Source organism: Vipera ursinii, assembly GCF_947247035.1.
Source record: "Vipera ursinii genome assembly, chromosome: 2".
Classification (NCBI taxonomy): domain Eukaryota; kingdom Metazoa; phylum Chordata; class Lepidosauria; order Squamata; family Viperidae; genus Vipera; species Vipera ursinii.
The window spans coordinates 216,236,108-216,255,559 of record NC_139513.1 but is presented as its reverse complement, the minus strand read 5'-3'; the positions used below and the strand labels follow the sequence as shown (position 1 = coordinate 216,255,559).

Here is a 19,452-nt window from a genome sequence, read left to right as displayed (position 1 = left end):
TTTTTCCTCCGCCCTCCCGTTATCCTTCGCCGGGACCCCCCTTCCCTTTTGTTATTCGGCATGTCTGATTAGCAGAGGCCTGATTGGCTGGCTGCCTGTTCGGGAAAAAAAAAAGATTCCGTGCAGATCGGCCCCGCCGCTCTCCCAGTCCTGGCAGGAAACGCGAGCGGGGCTGATGGAAGGAGCTGATAGGCAGCGGCTGACGCGTTAGAGCTCCCGCGGCCGCCGCCGAGCCTTGACAGCAGCAGCAGCAGCAGCAGCAGCGCGGCGCGCCTGCCCGACCGAGCTCCGAGCATGGACTGTTGCCGCCGGGCAACGGCTAGCGCTCTTCTCCTGGCTTCCTTGCTTCTGGTAAAGGCGCTTTCTCCTCTCCTGCCTTCTTTGCTTGGAGAGTGACTCCAGGACGGAGAACGGGACGGGGTGTGGGGTGTTTTTGTGTGTGTGTCTGTGTGTGTGTGTGTGTGTGGAGAGAGCGAGCGGCGCTGCTCCCTTTGCAAACGCTTTCTCGGGACAGTTGCTAGCGGTCCCGTTCAGACGTGCCAGCTGAACTCGGGTCTTTAAACTGGGCGTCGTGGGGGTGGGTGGGCGGTAGGACTCCCCTTGGGCGTTGCTGGCAGGCTTTCGAGAACGCGCCTTGCCGGAGAGCAACTTCTGGAAGTCCCGCTTCAGGCGAAGTTTCTCTGGAACCAGTGGCGCCGAAGCAGCGCTGAGAAACGATTCACCCGGAGAAGAGATGCGGGGTTTCGACTCTGCTGCTTTTTTTTTTTTTTGCCTCCCTTCCTCTGTCTATTTTCAAGCTCTTTCTCCCTGCTTTGGATTAGGCAGGGAAGCAGGTTCCCCGCCCCCCCCCGCCCCCCGCAGCGACCCAGTTCTTGATAGAGCAGCGGATGGTCTGTGCCCGCTGTTGGGTTCGCGCGAAACGCTAGAGGTTCTCCATCTTAAGGGCGCGCTGCTTTGGCGGTAGATAAGTCTGGGTATCAGTAGCTTGGCTTTCCTCTAATTGTACCCTCCTCCCCTTTCCTTGGGGGTAAAACTCTTGGAAATGAGCGCGTCCCTGTGAATAACCTTGTGAGGGGGTCCAATTGTCTTATCTCCAATCATATTTCCAGTGGAGCCACGCACGGTGTGTTTTAATGTCACTTCCGAAGCAAACTTAATGCAGTTCGCTTGTTGTGGGAGGTAGTGGTGAAACTATATTTCAGGGGGGGAATATTTTTTTAAAAAAATTTGTAATTAGAATTTTATAATGGCTGAGAAGAATGGGGGGGGGGGATAAAAAAATAATTGCCAGAGACTTTTAATATGTTTTTGGAAAATTCTGAAGAAGAAAAAAAATCATCTTTGTGCAAATGCGAATTAAGCAAACCGTTCGTTGCATGGGTTCATTGCGTAAGCTTCATGAGTTTGCTTCATAGTTATGGAGGATCATGCTTTCCTAGTGATGGCAGTATCATATTTCATTTCAATTGGCTGCAGTCATTTGGATTCTTGAATTCGCTTCGCTGGAATTGAATTGAACTTGTAGAACTGGGCTATTATTCGGAAATTCCTCTTCCCTAACCTGCCGCTTATTAAGTGTCCTGAACAGCGGCTCCCATCATTCACAACCAATGTGGTCAACATTAGCTCTAGATGAAGAAAAATGTTGTTTAACATACAATGTTTGGAGGGTGGCTGGTTGTGGAAGGCCGTTCTAATTTCAGCCAATGTCCACTGCTGTAATTAGCTTCAATTCTATCACCTTCACTAGCCCTGCACTTGCACACAGGAGAACATTTAAGGTACATAGAATGAGTCTTTAGCACAAAAACTCCAGCAAACCGTTTTCTTGGTGTGAAGAATGTTTTCATTCCTGTAAGCCCAGCAGTAATTGGGTTATGTCTAACAAGGACTTGTGTTGTCCTTCCAATTCTGTTATTCTGTTAAGGAGAGAACCAACCTAGAACCAATGAAAAGTTTCGTGACAGAATAATTAATCCGTGGGATGGCTTGCCTTCAGAAGATGTGGGTACTCCAATACTGGAGGTTTTAAGAAGAGTTTGGACAACCATTTGTCTGAAATGGTATAGGGTCACCTGCTTGAGCAGTGGGTTGGACTAGAATATATACATACATGTACATACGTATATATAAATATGGGTATGTGTGTATAAGTAAAGGTAAAGGTTCCCCCGCACATGCGTGCTAGTCGTTTCCAAATCTAGGGGCTGGTGCTCATCTCCGTTTCAAAGCCGAAGAGCCAGCGCTTGTCCGAGGACGTCTCCGTGGTCATGTGGCCGGCATGACTAGACGCCAAAGGCTCACGGAACGCTGTTACCTTCCCACTGTAGTGGTCCCTATTTTTCTACTTGCATTTTTACATGCTTTCGAACTGCTAGGTTGGCAGAAGCTGGGATGAGTAACAGGCGCTCACTCTGTTACGTGGCACTCGGGATTCGACCCACCAAACTGCCGACCTTCTGATTGATAAGCTCAGCATCCTAACCCACTGAGCCACCGTGTCCCTATGTCTCTCCCCCTCTCTCTCTCTCTCTCTCTCTCTCTCTCTCTCTCTCTCTCTCTCTCTCTCTCTCTCTCTCTATATATATATATATATATATATATATATATATATATATATATATATATATATGTTGGGTATGTGTATATATATATTTTCTATTGAGAGCAGGCAGAATTTCATGTTTAATGTGTGCCAGTGTGCCCACAGTAAAAAATGAAAATAAAGCTTAACTCCAAGATCCCTTCCAACTCTGTTATTCTATTATTCTCTTCAATTTATGTAGTATTGTATATACCCTAAATGCCGTGGTGGTGAACCTATGGAACGCATGCCACAGGTGGCACGCAGAGCCCTCTTTCTGGGCACACATGCCATTGCCCCAGTCCTAGGCCTTCAGCTGGGTTTTATAAAACCTTTTCACTTGAGGCCTCCGCCGCTGTTGCAAAAAAAAAGGTTCAATCAATCAATTTCAACTTCTCGCAGGGAAAAAAAAAGCTCTCGCAAAGTTGGAATTGATTGATTGAACTTTTTAGTCCCACCCAGTCTGCCATTACCACCGCAGCCATGCCCACCCAATGGGCCACTCCCACCCAATGGGCCACGCCCACACGGCACCCGACAATACGTAAGTGGGTTTTGAGTTGCAGTTTGGGCACTCGGTCTCTAAAAGGTTCGCCATCGCTGCAATGGTTACATATCTTATATTTATTGCTCAGAAATTGAGTATGGTTTCCAGAAATCCTTGGAGGTTTTTTTTATGTCACACTCCTCTCCCCAATTCATCCCAGCAACATGGAGATGAATTCGCCTTCATCTTCCCTCGTGAAAAGATGCTGTGTTGATAGAAGAGAATATTTGTAGCTCAGGATTGAACTGTGGGACCCTTGGTGCTTTCTGAACTTGGTTGTTTTCTTGCAGATGTTTATTATCAAACTAGGTAACATCATGAGGAGCACTGATGCTGTTACCTAGTTTGGTAATGAAATGTCTGCAAGAAAACCACCAAGCTCAAAGAACAGCAAGGACCCCACTGATATTCTATTATATTTGGAATATACGTGGATTGTCAGTTTTAATCCAGGAACAACCAGTTTTAAAACATAATATAGGTGAATCAATGAAAGATATTAAATCTATCCATAACTTGTAATCTAGCAGATAAATTGCTGACAGACTTTGAGAGAGATTCTGTAGAGATGAGCTGCTGTCCAGAAAAATATTTAGCATTTCTTAATTGCATCTCAGAAATGGACGTCTAGCCCAGTTCTTGCTTTGTATTAACTGGAAGGGTGCCCTCTTCTTCTTTTTAACTGTGAGGACAAACTGGAGTAACAGGCATAATTTAGCTATCTCCAAAACATGTTTTGGTAGTCTTCTCCACTGTTCATCAAAATAAAAGCATTCATCTTTATTGCCAAATGTTATTATACACTATATGTTAACGCTATCATAATTTACATTAAGTAGTGAAGTGGATTTAACTCTTTAAAAAAGTATTAGAACTTTAATGCAGGAATTTTCAAGTTTTTTCAGGCCGTAGAATCTGTTAATTTTTTAAAAAACATATGCCCAGAATCTCTTATCAAGGAGAAGAATTCTTAACAATAAAAATTGGTTGTATTGTAGTGAACTTTTTTAGCTAAAGTATAAGGGTTCCATGGAACGCAGTTTGAAAAACACTGCTCTACATAATTTGTATGTTTCTTTGATATAAAAGGAGATTATAAATGAGGGCAAAATTAAGAGGTTAACTGATTAGTGATTTTCTTTTGTATATGTGGCAAATGATTCCTTTTGCTTGTTATTGTAAATCAGGTATGTGTTAAGAGATGTGTAGTGAAAACCTCTAGCTGAATAGAGAATAAGTTATACAGATCTGCAGAGCTTTCCCATTTAAAATGACCTCAAAGTCAGTGCAGTATTAAGTTACATAGAAAAAGTGTAGGCATTTTATTTCTCTTTTGGTCAATGCATAGATGTGTCTTCAAAGGTTGCTATTCCTACAAAGGTGTGGCTTGCAGGGAGCAAAGATAAGCTAAGGTAAAAGGTAAAGGTTCCCCCGCACATGCATGCTAGTCGTTTCCGACTCTAGGGGCCGGTGCTCAACTACATTTCAAAGCCAAAGAGCCAGCGCTTGTCTGAGGACATCTCCGTGGTCATGTGGCCGGCATGACTAGACGCCAAAGGTGCACAGAACGCTGTTACCTTCCCACCGTAGTGGTCCCTATTTTTCTACTTGCATTTTTACGTGCTTTCGAACTGCTAAGTTGGCAGAAGCAGGGATGAGTAACAGGCGCTCACTCTGTTACGCGGCACTCGGGATTCGACCCGCCAAACTGCCGACCATCTGATTGACAAGCTCAGCGTCCTAACCCACTGAGCCACCACATCCCTTCTAAAGATAAGCTACTTATATGCAAAGAAATGGGTGACTTTCACCTGCATCTTACCATCCTAAGATATCCTTCTCCAACCTAGTGCCCTTCAGAAGTATGATTTCAACTGCTATAACAGGGGACTTCAAAGTTGGCTCTTTTATGACTTGTGGACTTACAGTATGACCAGCCTGCCTGGCTGAGGAATTCTGGGAGTTGAAGTCCACAAGTCATAAAAGGGCCAAGTTTGAAGACCCCTGGGCTATAACTTCTAGCCTATTATTGACGCTTGGCACGAGAGTCATTGGAGAGACTCTTTTAACATGGCATATCAAATGGAACGGGGAAAAACAGAATTGATCCCCTTTTTAGTCTCCCATAACGCACCTGAGATAACATTGCTCTGAATTATGGGAGAAGTTAAAAATGGAAAGACGAAGCCAAACTAACCCGCTCAAAAATTGATGCCCAGTTCCAGATAAGGCCTCCCAGAACCTATCAGAGGAGAAAGATGGCCGCTATTTTTCTTGAATCAGAGTCTCTTCATTTACTGACAGATCTGATTCATCCCTGACAATTTATCTTTGTGAACTATTTGCCATTAAATTTTCATAGAATGAAATGTGGCCAGGATTTACAATCTACTCTTCCTACAAGAATCAGGAAAGCGTTACAACTCACTTTGAATCGCACTAGAATTGCTAGATTTGCTGAATGGCTGAGTCAGCCTACACCCTGCAGAGAGGAACCAGCTTTGAACTTACAGGCTATATACAGTATGGCTGGCTTCCCAGGATGAGTTTAGGGCGTGTCTCTGAGGAAAGGACTTCAGTTTTTCCTTTCCGTGTTCCTGCTTACACGCTACAACTTAGGTGCTAGAATTGGGAGCCTGGGAAGATGCTCTGGGAGTGAGTTCATGGTGACTGAAGGTCAAAGAATTGAATTATTCCAACAATCGATGGAAAATTACTATCTCTGGGCAGGATGAGTTTTTTTGTCCTGTAGCCCTAGGAACAAGGAACTTGTAACCCTGCAGATGTTGCTTAAAATCAATCCCTTTTTCCATTGGCCACAGTGGCTACAGCTGCTAGGATCATAGTTCATCAGCTTCTGAAGAATTATTTTCCTGTTCTGGGATATATATATATATGCATATATAGCAGAGAGTGGAGGGCAATATCCCTTCCATCTCAGCATTGCTTATCAATCTTTTTTATAGCCTTTAGGAGTAAAACACAAATCCGTTAAGACAGGGTCAAGTACGTACTAAGCTGTTAAACTCATTGTTTGACTTGACCCCATCACTGACTCCCAGCCTAAGCTGCTTATATACTGCCATGAGCTATAGGAGGAAGAGAACATTAAATGAACAGACATTTCAGAGGTTTTTGTTTTTGTTTGCAGAAGCTCTGATTCATTGTAGACAATCACTCCGGCACTACAGTTCTCCAAATCTCCGCAGTTCTTATCTATGTACATTCGTACATATTTTCAGATGCACAGAGAGAATTCTTTCAGTTAGAATCCCTATATTTCATTTATAGACGTGCCCTGGGACAACTCAGTTTGCAAAAGAGAGCCATATTTTAAATGTTGAAAGGCTAAAATCATTTCGTGCACATGCGGCAAGCCTACTTTTCCCGCAAAGGATTCGCTCGAGTTACAGCCCCTCACAATTTCTTCCCTCGGAAGGTAGGAGTCTGTTGCATGTGTTCATTATACATGGTGGTCGTAAGTTGAAGACTGCCTGTACTATAGTGGCACTTTTAATATGCCTCCATACCATCGAAATGTGCACGTTTCTGTCATGATATGCAATCTATTCCTCTTGAGCTGGCCTATGGCTTAGCCCAGGGCTAGGTAACCTTGGCCCTTTTATGACTCGTGGACTTCAACTCCCAGAATTCCTGAGCCAGCCATGCTGAGGGGAAAGGGAGAGGTTTCCAAGCTGAGCCATGCTGGCTCAGGGATACTGGGAATTGAAGTCCACGAGTCATAAAAGAGCCAAGGTGGCCTAGCCCTGGGCTAGCCCATGTTTCCAACCCTTAGGGTGGCTCTATGCAGTATCTCACTGTTTTCCTTCCTCATTTTCTCCAAAGCATTTTGAAAGCAACCATGTGATCAAATTCACACCTGAGAATCCTGAGAAAAGGCAGAGAACTGGATGAAGTAATTCTCACTCCAGTGCAAAAATTGTGGTTCAACCCATGCCCTGCCCCTTGAGAGATGGCAAGTTGTGGAGCACAAAAAGCTCTCCACCGCACTCCAGCCAGGAAGAGAAAAATAAATATATTGCTGGGCTTCCAAGGACATGTCACATATTGGGCTATTTCCCATCCATTCAAATTTGGATTGTGGCATATAAATTCCCATTGAACTCAGAGATTGGGGTGCGACACTGAAGATTAGCAGCCAGGTGTGCTTTACAGCACCTCAGATTTTTGAATGAATTGGGCCAGGCGTACAGCTGCAACTGGGTCTGTAGGCAAAAGTTCAATTTTCGTTCTTTATAAAAGCAAGGGAAATCAAGAGAGACAGTGTTTAGAGGAATCGCTAAACTAACTAGCAACTGACTCCGAGGATTAAGATCTTGTTTGCTGATAAGGACCATTTAGCAAATGGAAAAAATAAAGCATTTTAGAAAGAATGATGAAGCTTAACTGAAAATAATTAGAAGGATTGAGGTTAGGTTGGCTGTGAAATCTACCACATCTCCAAGTGGTAGATTGGGGAAAGCAAGATCCCATAAATGAGAAAGCAGACTGCCCCCAGACGCCACCAAACCCATGTGTCTCGTGCTTAAAAAGGAAGATTTGTGAGCCAGAAGTAAGCTGGCCCCATGGAAGAACATGAAGCTCTTTCAGTGTGTCATAGTATTTCAAACACTGGTTGTTAGTGTGACTTCAGTAGCATCAGGGACGCTTCCATTATATTTATAAACATTAGATACATCATAGTCTAAAAGAAATGTATTCTAGGTGTAGGTTCAGAACGTTGAAAGATTTACTAAGTTACTTGCAAGTAGCTACTCTTGACTAAGTAAAGAGCGGGGGGGTGTGTGTGGAATGAAAAAGTCCTGCCACTTTGCTAAGTTCCAATTGGGTGGTAGGTGTGGGCTTTAGTTGTTCTCCTCCAGGCCCATCACACCCTCCTGAAACAGAGCAGATCTGAGATAATCCGTCATTCGCTGACCTTTTTCCTTGGTAAGATTGTTTGGGACCTAAAGGCTAAGAACAGACCTTAATCGTAAACCAAGTCATAATCCCAGATCCCATTTGGTGAAGTAGTCAAGATGCTGGTTTAGAAAACCTGGAGACTGTTAAGTTTTAGTTCCGCATTAGGCACACAAACTGGCTGGGTGACTTTGGACCAGTTAGTCTCTTTTAGCCCAGCCCACACGAAATCAGCATTGTGGGGAAAATAGGAGGAGGAAGGAGTATTACATATGTTTGTCACTTTGAGTTACTTATATAGTAATAAAGGTAGATTTTTGATTTTGGAGAAAGCTAATCAAAGTCAAACTGCATGGGAAACCACTAGGAAATTGAAAGTCTGTAGCTAAACTGCAGGGTTGAAAGAATAGTCCTGGAAGGCAAAGGAAGAACACCCACTGTGCTGCATCAAGACAACAACGTAGGCGTTCCCATCAGGAGTTGAGTCAGTCTCCAAGGACCCCACTTCTGCTTTGATCTTATAGCGGTAAAATGCTACTACTCAGTTCTTCACTGTGGGAAGCGGAGTTAAGTTTTTGTTTTCTATCTTGTGTCATTTGTAACCACATGCATAATGGGAGAGCGGGAGTTTGAGAAGTAACCGTGACGTAACTTCTGCTTAAACTGCTCTTCCTAATCCAGATGAGTTGAACTTGGCCTAGCGACCCCCAAGCAGTGGGTTGAAAACAACCATAAAAGTAGTAGTAGACTATTGGCAGATTCAGTCTGAATTAGTGGAGAACTACAATAATGCTGATCCACTGCCGAATAAGGAGGCATTAGACGCAGGAGGGCCATGAGAAGCAGCAGCATATAGTCTTTGTCAAGGTCAGTCGCCCCTTTACTGGTCTTCACTAAGGCACAAGATTGGAGCAGGGAGGAAAACAAGGGGTTCAATATGCAGAATGAAAACAGAAAGTATTTCTGGGATCCTTTAGGTTTGGCTACTTGGTAAGTGAATTATCGGTCACCTTTTTGTGCACGTGAATAAGCTCTCCATTTGGAAACACATTGAAATTATTGTATTATAATGTACATAACATGCAGATTAAACGTATTGTAAAAATAAAATTTTATTTTGGAACACTAAAGTAAGAAAAGGTTAATAAAATCAAAGTTACCGTAGAATGGTTTGTTACAATTTGAATTAATAGGTTGTTTCCTCAAGGATACCTAGAAGAGTATTCATAGATCCTATGTGGATTTAAAAAAAAAACACAATGCAGGGAAACGGTGGTTCATGTTCCTACTCATTCCTGAAGCACATTGTGTCACTTTGCGCAGATCATATTCCATTGGGCCAAATACGAATGGCATTATTCTTATAACTTGACATAATTTAAGGAATAATCAGCATAGAAACTGAGCTGAATTGGAACTGTAATTAGGTAGGAAGGGGCTTTATCCTCCACCATTGCACAGACAGACATAGACACACAGAGCTATGCATACATTTCTCATATACAAATACTAAGTATGTCGATCCTGATGTAGATTGGGACTGCAGAAAGAAGAAAAAGATCTCTTCCTAGATCACTTTCCAATTGCCATCGTGTCCATTTTATAAGGGAAAAAATGTACACAAATGTACCCGAAGACAAAACCATATTGATAAATTTTTGCTTCTCCAAGGAAGAAATATGCTTCTCTGAATTTGTGGTTCCAGCCTTGTCTTGTGCAGGAATACACTTTAACCAATCCTCCAAAATGGCTTCCTCATTTGCCCAGAAATGTTTCAGTGTCAGAAAGCGGACCCTTGATAACTGTTCTCTCTGTTAAACCACGCTAAGATCCAAATAGATGGGGAAAATAGAACAGTTCCCCCATTAATAAATACATCAAGCAATCACAGACCGGCATCGTTGATCCAGATTTCAAAAGGCTTCCAGAAAAATGCAGTCGAGATACCTGCCTCTTCCTCAGCAGTTGTCAGGCCTACAAGATAGACTAGACCAAGAAACCAAAGAGTACTATTTTAGCACCTATTGATTTATTTGTTAAGCATTTTTAATCCCACCTTCATTACTTTTATAAGTCACTTAAAGCAGTGAACGTATAAAATACCCCTTCCTCCTCCTATAATTGAGAACTGCCATCATGTCTCCTTTTTAGCTTTTAGCTTTAGTTCTTTTAATCATTCTTCACAGATTTAGTTTCGAAGTCCCTCACCATCTCCATCACTCTTCTCTGCATACGGTATTTTTCCCTTCAAGATTTTCCCTCTACCCTCAATTTATATGTGAATCTGGTTGACTACAATAACACCTTCCATTCACATTGTCGAGGGCTGTCCTTTCCCCCCCCTGTGTTATAGCTGTCAGGGACAACCATTTCTATAATTAGCTTGTAGGCTGAACCTTAAGGTCTTTGTTTTGCAGCTATATGTAGGAAATTATATTCTCTCATTCCCCTTTTGTGCAAGTACGTCTGTCATGCTAAAGCTACCCATCTGTTTCTACGTTTAAAGCTGTGCAAAGGAAAGGATTTTCCAATGCTGACTCAAAAAATGCATTTTTTTTATTCCATGGCTACTCATTTTGCGTATGGAACTGGCATTTGTGTATGCCAGCTGAATTAATGTGCATTGTTCTCTAGTCTCTTTATCCACACAGCTCAATAATTTCATTTATGCACTGCATTTCTGCATAGAGCAATGACTTCAGAATCTGATGTCAAATTCTGACTCCAAAATCAGAACATAAGATCAGAGCTAATGTGCCAGCAGTCAGAGTCCCTACCCCTTAGAAATTTGAACAGCGTCACATTTTGATGGCATTTAGAAAAGTGGCTATAATAGGGGTGGTTTTTTCCTGCAGAGGTGTTGATAACTAAAATGCCATTGCATTGTGTATGCCAAAGTAATTTGATTCTGTATTGTCGTTTATTTTTACTTATATATTAATTTTACTTATATATATTTACTTATATATTAATTTGTCTCCTCAACTCCTGGTGACTACCTTGAGCAATACCTACCATTTTCTTGATAAGATTGTTGGAAGTGGTTTTGGGTGTAGATACGGTAGCCCTAACTAAGCCCATTAATATTTTGCAAATCATTCTGCCTCTAATTTTATTGTTTTCTTTTACCAAACAACTACACATGTGTTGTCTTGTTTTGATTTTTCTTCATATGGTTATTATTTATCGTAGACGAATACTGAAAACAAAAGTAATTTATTTCCAAGCTGCCTGTGAAGTGTTTAAATATCTATTTCTGCTTTTTTTCCATAAGAGAAAGCAATCTTACTAAATGTTTTGGTTCACAAAAAGATAAAAGTAAAGGTTTTCCCTATCTGGTGATATTTGACTCTAAGGGGCAGTGCTCATCTCCATTTTGTAGCCAAAGGAGCCAGAATTGTCCAAAGACCCTTCTTTGGTCATGTGGCCAGTGTGACCATACACCAAGGCACATGGAATGTTATTACCTTCCCACCAGAGTGGTACCTATTTATCTACTCGCATTTGCATGCTTTTGAACTGCTAAGTGGCAAGAGCTGGGAAATCCATTGGTTGATTTCATATTTATACTAAGGTATAATGTGATTTGTTTGGTCTTGGCATAGCATATTGTATGCTCCAAGCCATTATGTTTGTTTGTTTTTAATGAGGTTTTAGTATACTGTGAAGACCCTGCTATCGTGACTTATTCAACAAATCATGATTACAACAGTTTGTAAAGCTAACACTGAATTCCGTGAGACTTTCTGTGCAGTAAATAAAAATGCAGCCCTAGATATAATTCAATATCTTGGCATTTGGGAGGTTATTTTCCTATTGCCCAGATAAAGCTATCTTGACTTCATGCGAATATAATGGTCCTCTAACCTTGAAGGTTTGTTCACGTAAGATCCACAGTATTCTATTAATTACAGCTCTGAAATTATCTTGCTAGACCTCAGTAACTCTGTGCCATGAATAACATCTACCAATGTACCCTTCAAATTTATAGAGTTACATTTGCCATCTATTTGTTATGTGATCATCTAAAGTAGTGTTCTCAAGAGAGAGAGATGGACTTAGAAAAAGGCCTGAATTTTATTGCCATTCAGAGTCAGTAGCAAATCTCTTTTTTTATTATTCATTTTTATTAGTAAACGTCTATGCCGCCCATGTCGCTGAGGTGACTCTAGGAGGCTTGCAGTCACATAAAGCCTTTTTACACGCTTCGGATTGAATGTATGTTGCAATGTCATTTACTCTGTAGATGTTGTTTTTAGCATGCTGCTGTAGGGTTTTTATTTTGGTAAACCTGTAAACAAACAAGCTTGCAGCTTCTCACTGTAATTGTTGCTTTCCTTTTTCCTCTTTGATGTGCAATTTTTAATGTCCCTAAATGTACCAAGAAGCATGCTAATTGATTTTTATTAGCTCTTGCTATAAATTGTTAACCTCAGTGCCAGATGCAGATTGTGGAAGTCATAAAACTGTCATATCTATTGCCTGCTATGCACTGCTATTTAGCTATTTGTTTCCTTTTAAAAGGAACAATGACCTTGCCTTAACTGTATTTCCCAGTTTAGAATAATGGGGAATCATGTATGGCTGTTTATTCAGGATTTTGATGAGTTTGAATTTGCTAACTAAAATGACCCCCAGTTGTTACAACTTGAGGCATTTTATGCTTTCATATTAATAGCCTTCAAACTGAGAAAAAAAAAGTAAATTTGAAGGGAATATGTGAGAAGTTTGAGCATATTGTGGTACTATATATTTTTATTTCAGTGACAATATAAATACTATTTATATTGTCTATCAGCAACAAATGATAGGCAGTTGCGGCCAGCAGAAAACGTTGCTGGGATATATGAGTTTAATTGCAGGAGAAGCAGAGATTGGGATACTTGTCCATGTGTGTGTGTGTGTGTGTGTTTGTAGGGGGGGGGAAATGAATATATTCATGTACAGATGCATAATAGTGCACATTTCCTCTTTATTAATTCCACACAAGACATTTATATTATACTTGTGGAATGCAAGCTGAGCAGCTGTATATATTTACTAAATAAAATAAATGCAATGGTGTCCCTTCATATAATAACAATTTTAAAACATTATAGTTTATCATGTTGCAAAAACACAGTAGTAGGAATTGTGCTGTTCAAAACATTTCTTTTCTAAAAACAGAAATGTCTTAAATTTCTAAAAAAACAACAACTAATTTTCTTCATTTCCTAGACAAAAGTTTTTAGTAAGGCTCTAGAGCAGGGGTGTCAAACTCAATTTCATTGAGGGCCGCATCAGCATTGCGGTTGCCCTCAGGGGGCCGGGTGGGTATGGCCAGGGTGGGCATGGCCTACTGGGTGGCTGTGGCTAAAGTGCGTATGGCCTACTGGGTGGGCATGGCCAGCTCTACATTGTTCACATCAAGGGTGCCTATGGGGACCTGGGCAGGAGTGGGACAGATCTGAGGGTCTCTGGGCCAGGGCCAAGGCAGTGGGGGCCGTTCCCTCACTGTTTCCAGGATGGCTTCGCGGGCCACATGAAACCACTTCACGGGCCGGATCTGGCCCCCGGGCCTTGTGTTTGACATGTCTGCTCTAGAGACTAGTAATGGAATCTCCTGCATTGCCCTAACCTTTGTCCACTGGAGAAAAAATAAGGTAGTTTGCCATGTAAACTGTACATTATTCACCATATTAACATGGTTTTTTAACAAGTAGTTGTAGTATGCCCTCTTTTGCTAAATCTAGCTATATGAAATAGTATTAAAAGTGTCAAGAAAAGATTAAGTGTATATCAGAAAACTAAAGCTCAATAAAAGGATAGGACAGATTCCAAGTAGTTTGGAAAAACTATTGTCACAGTTGTATTGCTTGAACATGGAGAGAGATGAGTGATGCTTTGAATTAAATCAAATATAGTATCTGTAGTTTCCCATTCTTGCCTTTTCATGAATATTGAAATATGCAGGCAATTCAAAAACTGGACAGAACTAGAGTAGTTTGGCTCATTTCAAGTTTACTTTATCATTGCTGGCTTATCAATAAGAAATAAGGAAGTAGGAGTGTGAGAGATATTTTGGTCTAGTGGTTAAGGTACTGGACTAGGAGTGGGCAGATCTGAATTCTAGCTTTCATTTAGGCAGGAAAGCCATCTGGAAGTCTTTGAGCCAGTCACATTGTCTCAGCCCTAGGGAGAAGCAGTTGCAAGCCATTTCAGAAAATCTTGTCAAGAAAACTGTATCAGATCCATTATATTGCCAGGAATTAAGGCTGAACTGAAGACATTCAAAAATAAAATAACTAATATATGTGCTTGTATGTAATGGGTAAGCAGCAAAACAAATCACAAATTGCTGAGTTATCAATAATAAATCCTTATTTTGAGCTATTCAGTAGTTCCATATTCAGTTCTAACTGTTGCCTTTTGATATTATACACGTTCTTCCATAAGAAGATGGAGTGGCCTACTACTCATACTTTTAAGGGAAGTTCTTAATTTGTTATGGTCTACATCAGGAATGTCCAATTTGGCAATTTTAAGACTTGTGGACTTCAACTGCCAGAATTCATGGCTGGCTGCGGAATTCTGGGAATTGAAGTCTCCAAGTCTTAAAGGCGCCAAGGCTGGGTATCCATAGTCTACACAGTCAATAACTAGTACAATCAAGAAAGCAAAAATAAACATTTAGAGACTAGCTTGCTTTTTTCAATTATCCATTTGATATTAACCATATGTTCTTGGGTGCTACTGCATCTTCCGAATCCAATCTGTATCCTTGATTGTTCTTGTTCCATGTAAGTCTGTATAACAAAAACTTGAGAATTCTCTTGTAGAGTATGAGATAGATTCAGTTGTTCGGTAGTTTGAGGATTATTGGTTTTCAAATACATGATCAGAGGAACAGACTTCAGAATATGGCTTTTTAAAAGGTGTGTCAATTCTATTCCAATGTTTGCGTGGTGTTTCATGTGCTGTAGGTTGGGATTCCTTCGTTACCTTCCTTAGCTGTTTAATGTAGAGAGAAAAGTCAGCTAGTTCTTGCTCCAGCAAGGGATAGAAACAGTGATTCAATAGCACCATGCCTTTGACTCAGATTCATGGAAAGAACAAGGTTTATCCTCTGTACTGTAACTTATGCAGAAGACTCTTTAATCAAACAGTTTACCGATATGTTGTCCATTTTGCAAAGAGTATTTGCATTGGCTAGATTTGCAATCTACTGGTATGAAGGGAGAGATATAATAATATTCTTTAGAAGTTTATCTTGCCTGATTAAATCAGTTTGATAATTTTGTTGCATACCTCAATACACCAAGCATAGCATTCCTGTCTAATGATGCCCCTGAGAGAGATACTGTAGACAGTCTAGAACAGAACAGAACAGAACAGAACAGAACAGAACAGAATAGAATAGAATAGAATAGAATAGAATAGAATAGAATAGAATAGAATAGACCGGTTGGATGAAGATATATATATTTTTTGCTAGTGATCCATGCATAACAATAACAAGCAGGGTTGCCAAATTTTATTCAGTTGCAGTCGCCCTAAGCAGGATATGGATATAATTTTGAAGCGTCAACATGGAAAAATGTACTTTGATCCCTAGTTATAGATTGCCATGCATTTTAATAATTCTTTGATAGGCTTTATCACGTTACTGCTTTTTGTTCAAAGTTGTGCCTGATTTTTGGTCTTCACCCCTGATATGAATTCACAATGTTAAGACCTGCTTTTCACAGTAAGTATCCTGGCAGAATTTGCGTGTTGCTTCTTGAAGCCTTTTAAATTTTCTCTCCTAAAATGTTTACAGTACTTTAAATCCTTAAGTGTTAATTCAGCAATAAACAAAAACAGGCAGAGAAAAAGGGATTGGACAGGTTGGCTGTTTATATGTATGAAAGTGGTGCTCAGTAAACAAATACATTTTCCTCTAATCTTTTAAATGGCCTTTAAGGCATTGCTAGTTGTTTCAGCAGAGGAGAGAAAATCACTTTCCCTTAACATTAAACATGGCCTGAATTGAATTATGTTTATTCCACTTTGTTCAAAGAAAACTTACAGTCTATTCCAAATGGAGATCATATGTTTCTTAGAGAACTATTATAATGAATTTTGGAATACAAATAACAGGCACGTGGCTTTATTCTGGGTGGGTGTGAAAATTTATTTCCAGAAATTTGGATTCTTCATTCTAATCAAGTTGGTTTTAGGCTTGGAGTTTGGGATGAGGTAAAAGCTATAGATGTATCTATTTTAGCTGATGTTTTAGCTTATTACTTTGAATATTCTAGGACCTTATCTGATTTGAAGATGTCCTTATCGTAAGTCTTATCATATCATATACGAAAACACCTACATACAAATTGCAGATTTAAAGAATCATGACTAAATGTGCAAGTTGCTGAAGTCTGAAATGCTAGCATCCAACTCTCAAATCAAACATACATGGTGATAAAAATGCCTCTGCCTGGGTGATCTTGTTCAGTTGTCGGCATTGGCTACGGTCAAAATTTGATCTGTTATCTGGCTTTCTTTTAATTATTGCCTTTATCCTACCGATTATGGGATTGGTTCAAAATTAAGTCACGTGGCGTTTTAATAAAGATAAGAGAGAGTTTAATTCAGTGTGTCTAATGAGCATAACAATACATGCATTGGATGTGATACATTTGGGTAGCATGGATTAATTCATTCTAGGGTTGCTGTTTTTCCCCTGACTCTTGGATCAAAGCCAAACAATGCAATGTTGCATGTTACAGTGGTTAAACTGAGATCCTGTTATCCATTTAAATTAGAAACGGGTCTTTAGAAATGCTTTGGCAGGGGAGAAGGGAAAGCTCCTACATCTGTTTCAGATGCATTTTTGACCTCCATAGAATCCATTGGCCACAGTAGCTTTCCAGAGTAGACTGATTGTACCCTGAAAGCAAACTTATTTCACAGAGCTCTATCAATTGAAGAGGGATAGTCTAGTTATGCTAAGTTAACTGCTGGTATGGGAAACCTTTATTTTCCTCTCTTCCTCATGCTCAGAGCAGCGAAGTTTTTTTAAAAAAATCTTCTCTGCTGAGCCCTAACAGCCTCGTGCTGTTTAATTTAATCTGCCCACAATATTTCCTTCAGATGTACCATGCGGTTATCTGTGGCGTGATTTGCAAGCCATTTATCCCTCACTTACAGTGCTGCACATTCGAAAGTGAAAATGTAGGAAATTGGAAAACCACGCCTTCCCATCGATGGGAAATGTGTGGGGTTGCAGGGATGAAAAGTTAGCACACCCTTAGAGGTTAGCAAACCAGGCCAACTACAGATTTGCATTCGCTCTCGGTAAAGTGGAGCAGAATACAGCAGAAGACATCAGGAGGTGGGCCGTAGGAAATGTGAAATATAAACAAACAAACAAATAACTATAATCAAGATATAGATTACATGGAGAGATACACATGCGCAAGGTATGCCTCCATCTTTCTTCAGAATAATTTTATTTGAAAGAGACATAAATGAGTAAATGTAAGCTATGCGTTATATACCACTCCATACCAGTCTTCAAAGCTTGTTTAAATTGTACCGCTATCCAAGGGTTTGCAGCTGATGAGGTAGAATCTCTCTGTTCGTGTCTATAAAAGAGAGAGAGAGAAAACGGAAAACACACTGTGTATTTTTGACAATTCTGTTTCGCAGGATTGGTTGTTTTTTTTAAAAAAATATTTTTTATTAAAGAGGCTTTCAACAATAAAAGCAGTACAGATTTGAAGTTGAAAATAAGAATACGGTGAATATTTTTTTTAAAAAAAAATTCTTTGTATCGTTTTGTGAATTTGAATCCAACATTTTCTGACTTTTTTTTACAAGTGTGCCGGGCATGATGAAAATGACCCACCACATTTCCAACATCAATTTTATTTATGCTGCCCATCTTGCCTAGAAGTGACTCCAGTCTTCTGTGGCTGTTTTCTAATTGAGGTCTGAAATACATTTAATACTTTCTAGATAATTTTCCTGCAGTCTTCTACCAATGGCACATCATCTTATAAAAATTCTCATTTAAGTTATATCATAATGTAAGTTTCAGTTTCCACTTATTTTCCCACTATGCCATCAATGTATGTTGTGTCCACAATTCTTAGTCCATGTTATTATACACTCTGTCATTTGTTCTTCTTCTGTTTCAAATTTCAGTAAAAATTAATGCATTTTAGCCATTATCCATTCATCATCTGTACACAGTTCAGCTTCAAATTTTGTTTTTAGCTGCTAATTCCAAATATCCTATTATCTTCCTTAGGTCTTTCTCTTAATTGTACATATGAAAACCATCAAAAACTAAATCCCTCTGCAGCCAGTTGTTCTTCTGATTTCATCTTATATTTTCCATGCTCTGGTTCTAAAAACATTTGATAAGTTGAGCTTACTTCTTGTTTCTTTTCCACAAAATGCTTCTTGAGATCTTGAGATCCATAAAGGTATTTTGGGGCTGAGTCCGGGTTAACATCTATTCCATTTTCTCAATGTGGCACTTCCAATAATAGACTGCTATTTCAATAAGTGGGTTTATACGTAGATTGATTTTTGGTTCACTTCTTGCAATGAATGCTGAAAATAATGCAAGAAAAATATTTAGCAGCATTACTTTGTATAACAATTCCCTTATTTCCAATATTCTGTTTAGTAGAGAACAAATAGATAAAGTCTACATGCTCCTTAATTTCTGAATCACCTGCTTGGGTAGCAATATCAATTGTCATCCAGCTGTATTTAGTAGCAGATTAGTAGATCTTGGGGGAAAAACAGCGGTGGGATTCAGCTGGTTCGCACCACTTCGGAAGAACCGGTAGCTCATTTTTTGTTGCTCAGGCCCAGAATGGACTTCCGGAAGCAGGAACCACACAGAGAACCGGTTGTTCACCTATTTGAATCCCACCACTGGGGAAAAGTAAGACATACAGGCAGGTAAATTTTCAAAGAAGAATCCAAACTGGAGGGCTACAGGTATGTAAAACTTTATGTGGGGAATGGGTGGCATAAAAAAGTTAATAAATATATAAAAAATAAAATAAAACTTTTTTAATTGAAAACATCCCCTTTTGAGTTTGAAAAGTTGTTTCAGATTTGAAATGGGTTGCATAGACCTTCCCAGGTATTCCAGTGCTCAGAACATTCTGGAACCATTTGGGTTTGAAACTCCTGTTTTGAATCTGTATCAGGTGTTTCAAGTTTGGAAGAGGATTGTTTTAATTTTGAACCATTTGCAGAATAGCCAGAACACCTGTTTCAAACTCTATAAACACAGTTCTTCAAACTTCAAATGCTGAATGCAAAGAAGATTGTGCACATTACTCTTTGTTTTCAACATCCTGCATTCTTCATGTAACATACCATGTAAATCCTCCTCAAGTGAATTCAGAAAAAAAAT

General features: G+C 40.0%; 1 protein-coding gene across 1 annotated transcript in view; it reads left to right on the top strand.

Moving 5' to 3' along the window:
• Positions 1–294: 294 nt before the first annotated feature.
• ADAMTSL1 (ADAMTS like 1) overlaps positions 295–19,452 on the top strand; it is a gene marked incomplete at its 5' end in the record, with an annotated part of 243,354 nt that continues 224,196 nt past the window's right edge. Inside the window, one exon of the mRNA XM_083354613.1 lies at positions 295–351. Within this exon, the coding sequence (XP_083210739.1) occupies positions 295–351 (57 nt within the window). The remainder of the gene's footprint in view (positions 352–19,452) is intronic.